Source organism: Triticum urartu, chromosome 2, assembly GCF_003073215.2.
Source record: "Triticum urartu cultivar G1812 chromosome 2, Tu2.1, whole genome shotgun sequence".
Taxonomy (NCBI): domain Eukaryota; kingdom Viridiplantae; phylum Streptophyta; class Magnoliopsida; order Poales; family Poaceae; genus Triticum; species Triticum urartu.
Genome location: NC_053023.1, coordinates 18,928,802 through 18,931,668, shown reverse-complemented (window position 1 = coordinate 18,931,668; position 2,867 = coordinate 18,928,802). Strand labels below are relative to the sequence as shown.

The following is a 2,867-nucleotide window of genomic DNA, read 5'->3' as shown; positions in this document are numbered from 1 at the left end:
CTTTTTTTAGAAGTAATTTTAACACAAATTCTATTAAAATGTCATATTTGCAGTTGCGCTTTTTCCCCGCATAAGGTACCAGATCATGTATACAACTACAAGTCACACTTTTCCGTTTGGTTGTACCATTTGTTTGGTGCACCTTTTTTCTTCTTATCCTTGTGACTACCAAGAATGTAGTGCAAGTTTCTATGTCATTATGAAACATTGTATGAAATCTTACATGCACAGCCCAAGAGCAAATACATGAGCAATTTCTATTAGCAAAAGAATTATATCGCATTCAAAATAAAATCAAAGAGTACTTACGAGACATTACATACAATTAAGAGGCCATAAATATACGCGTAATTATAGGATGATACAAAAATTGGCTAGAACCATTAGATGGATAATCATGAATTCGAATAAAAGTCAGACTACCAAGGAAAAACCATCCCAATCTTAATCCATTTTTCGTAATCGATCCATATAATCTATTTAAACATAGGAGGTCATAATTACATGCTCCCTCCATTCACTATTATAAGATGATCTAACTCTTTTTTGAATCAGATGTATGTAGACGCGTTTTAGTGTCTTTGTTCACTTATTTCAGCCCGTACGCGGTCCAGATTGAAATATCGAAAACATCTTATAATTCCGAAGGAAAAGAGTACTAACAAATGCAAAATGATAGTAGGATCATTGTGTAGGTATAAATTTGGTTTTTTTTTAGGGATATAAATTTGTTTTTACTTGAAAAACAGAATTTGTTTTTGAGATTTATATTTAGGGAAGAGATTTATTTTGAGATAAATCTCATTTGTTTTTGAGATTTATATTTAGGGAAGAGATTTATTTTGAGATGGAAAATGGAAATGGAAACAAGTGAAACGGCCCAATCCACCACCCCCACCCCCCAGAGGCCGAGGGCCTTCTATCCTATAAAGCCACCCCGTAGCCCCACCACGGCCGTGCACCCCACCACCGCTGGCCGACCCCACCTTGCAGAACCCACCCACCCACCCCCACCCCCCAGACCCAATGATGTCCACCGCACCCTCCGAACTCGTCCTCTACAACCTCGTCCCCGCCCAAACCCTAAACCCCAGCCCCTCCCCCGCCGCCGCCGCCCCCCTCGCCGCCGACGGCCCCTCCGCCCCCGCCGCCGCGCGCCGGGCGTGCCCGCGCCGGCCCTCGGACCGCCACGCCAAGGTCGCCGGCCGCGGCCGCCGGGTCCGCATCCCGGCCATGGTCGCCGCGCGCGTCTTCCAGCTCACCCGCGAGCTCGGCCACCGCACCGACGGCGAGACCATCGAGTGGCTGCTCCGCCAGGCCGAGCCCTCCATCATCGCCGCCACCGGCACCGGCGTCACCCCGCAGGAGGCGCCCCCCGCCGCCGTCCCCGTCGCCGGCCACGCCCCATTCGTGCAGGTGCCCTACTACACCGCGCTCCTCATGCAGCCGCCCAGCGCCGACGAGCCGCCCCTCGCGTCCGCGCCGCCCGCTGACGCCGCAGGCAAGGAGAACAAGTAATTGGCACAGGGGAGGCTAGGGTTAGGGGCTTGTTAGTCTTAGAGTGTTGAGGGGCCTATTGGGCTCTGTAGTATCAGTCTTCCCCTCCCGAATAATTGAAACTTATTGCCACGGCACGGGTTAGGGCCTTTAGATGTGCGATTCGAGTGATCAGGGGAGGGAGATTGAGATCATAGAATTATTAGTGGCTTAAAAAAGGGCAGATTTCTGTCAGTGTTTGTTGAGCGAGTGCTCTTGATGTTGGAAACAATGTCCAAGTTCTTGTGAATGGTTCGGTGCTCATTTTAATTTAAATGGTGCTTAGCCTTTTATGGCAATGTCCTATTTTCTGCATGTTTTTGGCGGTATTTGGCCTTCTGAACGATACCTGATTTGAACCTGCAGCAGAAGTTTGGCATAATACTTCCTTCATGCTTATTATCAGATCGGCCTGTGATAGTCGAAATTGGAGATCAACCTGTGGCAGACGAGATTGCTGTTGGTTGGATTGATCATTATAACTGTTTGCTTAATTGTGTCTGTTCTGAACTCTTGCAAATAGTGAAGGAAAGCGTTTTTCTTCACACCAATCTGCATGTCGGTTTGTAGTCAGGTCATATGTTCCATGTGATTGCGTACCGTTGCATTTGGAAGGCCAGGACAGTATGAATATACCATGCATGCTTTGCCTATTTTTGGTAGCATGGAAGTCAGGTAAGACATTTCTTTTTTTTTCCGGTAGTTAACAAACTTTTCGTAATACACTTTATGGTTAGCTCAAGGATCAGGTTTCTTTAGATAGTATATCTACCACCATGAGTTTTGTCTTTCATTTGCCATGATGAGAACTTTTTTTCCGGTAGTTAATAAACCTTTCTGGTAGTCCTATATTTTCTGTTTTAAGTTTCGCCATGATGAGAACTCAAAATGATGGTCATATTTATTTCTCTCCGAACACATTTTTGATCAACAGCAATGTAGGATTGCACTCAATGTGCCCCTGAAGCCCAGTCAGTTTTGACCCAAATGCTTGGAAAAGATCATGCACTTCTACTAACTACTATGGCTGCGAATCCAGGTATGAATGTACTGCTATTTTACTTTTTTGGAAGTGCTTTTTGGCACGATGTTCTATGCTGTATTGTCATGCTGCAGACCAAGAGTAGTAGTATGATATACTCCCTCTGTTCCAAAATATAAGTAAGGTCTATTATTTTTTTCAGAATCTGTTCCAAAATTAAATTGTATTAATTTTTTTCCTATAAACATGGTCCAACATAGAAAAGGTTGACTTCTGAAAAATTAATATGCCTTATATTTTGGAAGAGAGGGGAGTACTGTTACAATTTTACCCAGAAGTTATAAGTTTA

At 44.7% G+C, this 2,867-nt stretch overlaps 1 protein-coding gene across 1 annotated transcript; it reads left to right on the top strand.

The window, feature by feature from the left end:
* Positions 1-1,016: 1,016 nt before the first annotated feature.
* Positions 1,017-1,840, top strand: LOC125540720 (transcription factor PCF1-like). The gene has a single exon (XM_048704300.1). It carries the CDS (start codon positions 1,027-1,029, stop codon positions 1,516-1,518), a length of 492 nt encoding a protein of 163 aa, XP_048560257.1. The 5' UTR covers positions 1,017-1,026; the 3' UTR covers positions 1,519-1,840.
* Positions 1,841-2,867: the final 1,027 nt, after the last annotated feature.

Excerpts from the sequence above, each read along its gene's own strand:
- LOC125540720 (XM_048704300.1), top strand. The coding sequence starts at position 1,027 with ATGATGTCCACCGCACCCTCCGAACTCGTCCTCTACAACCTCGTCCCC.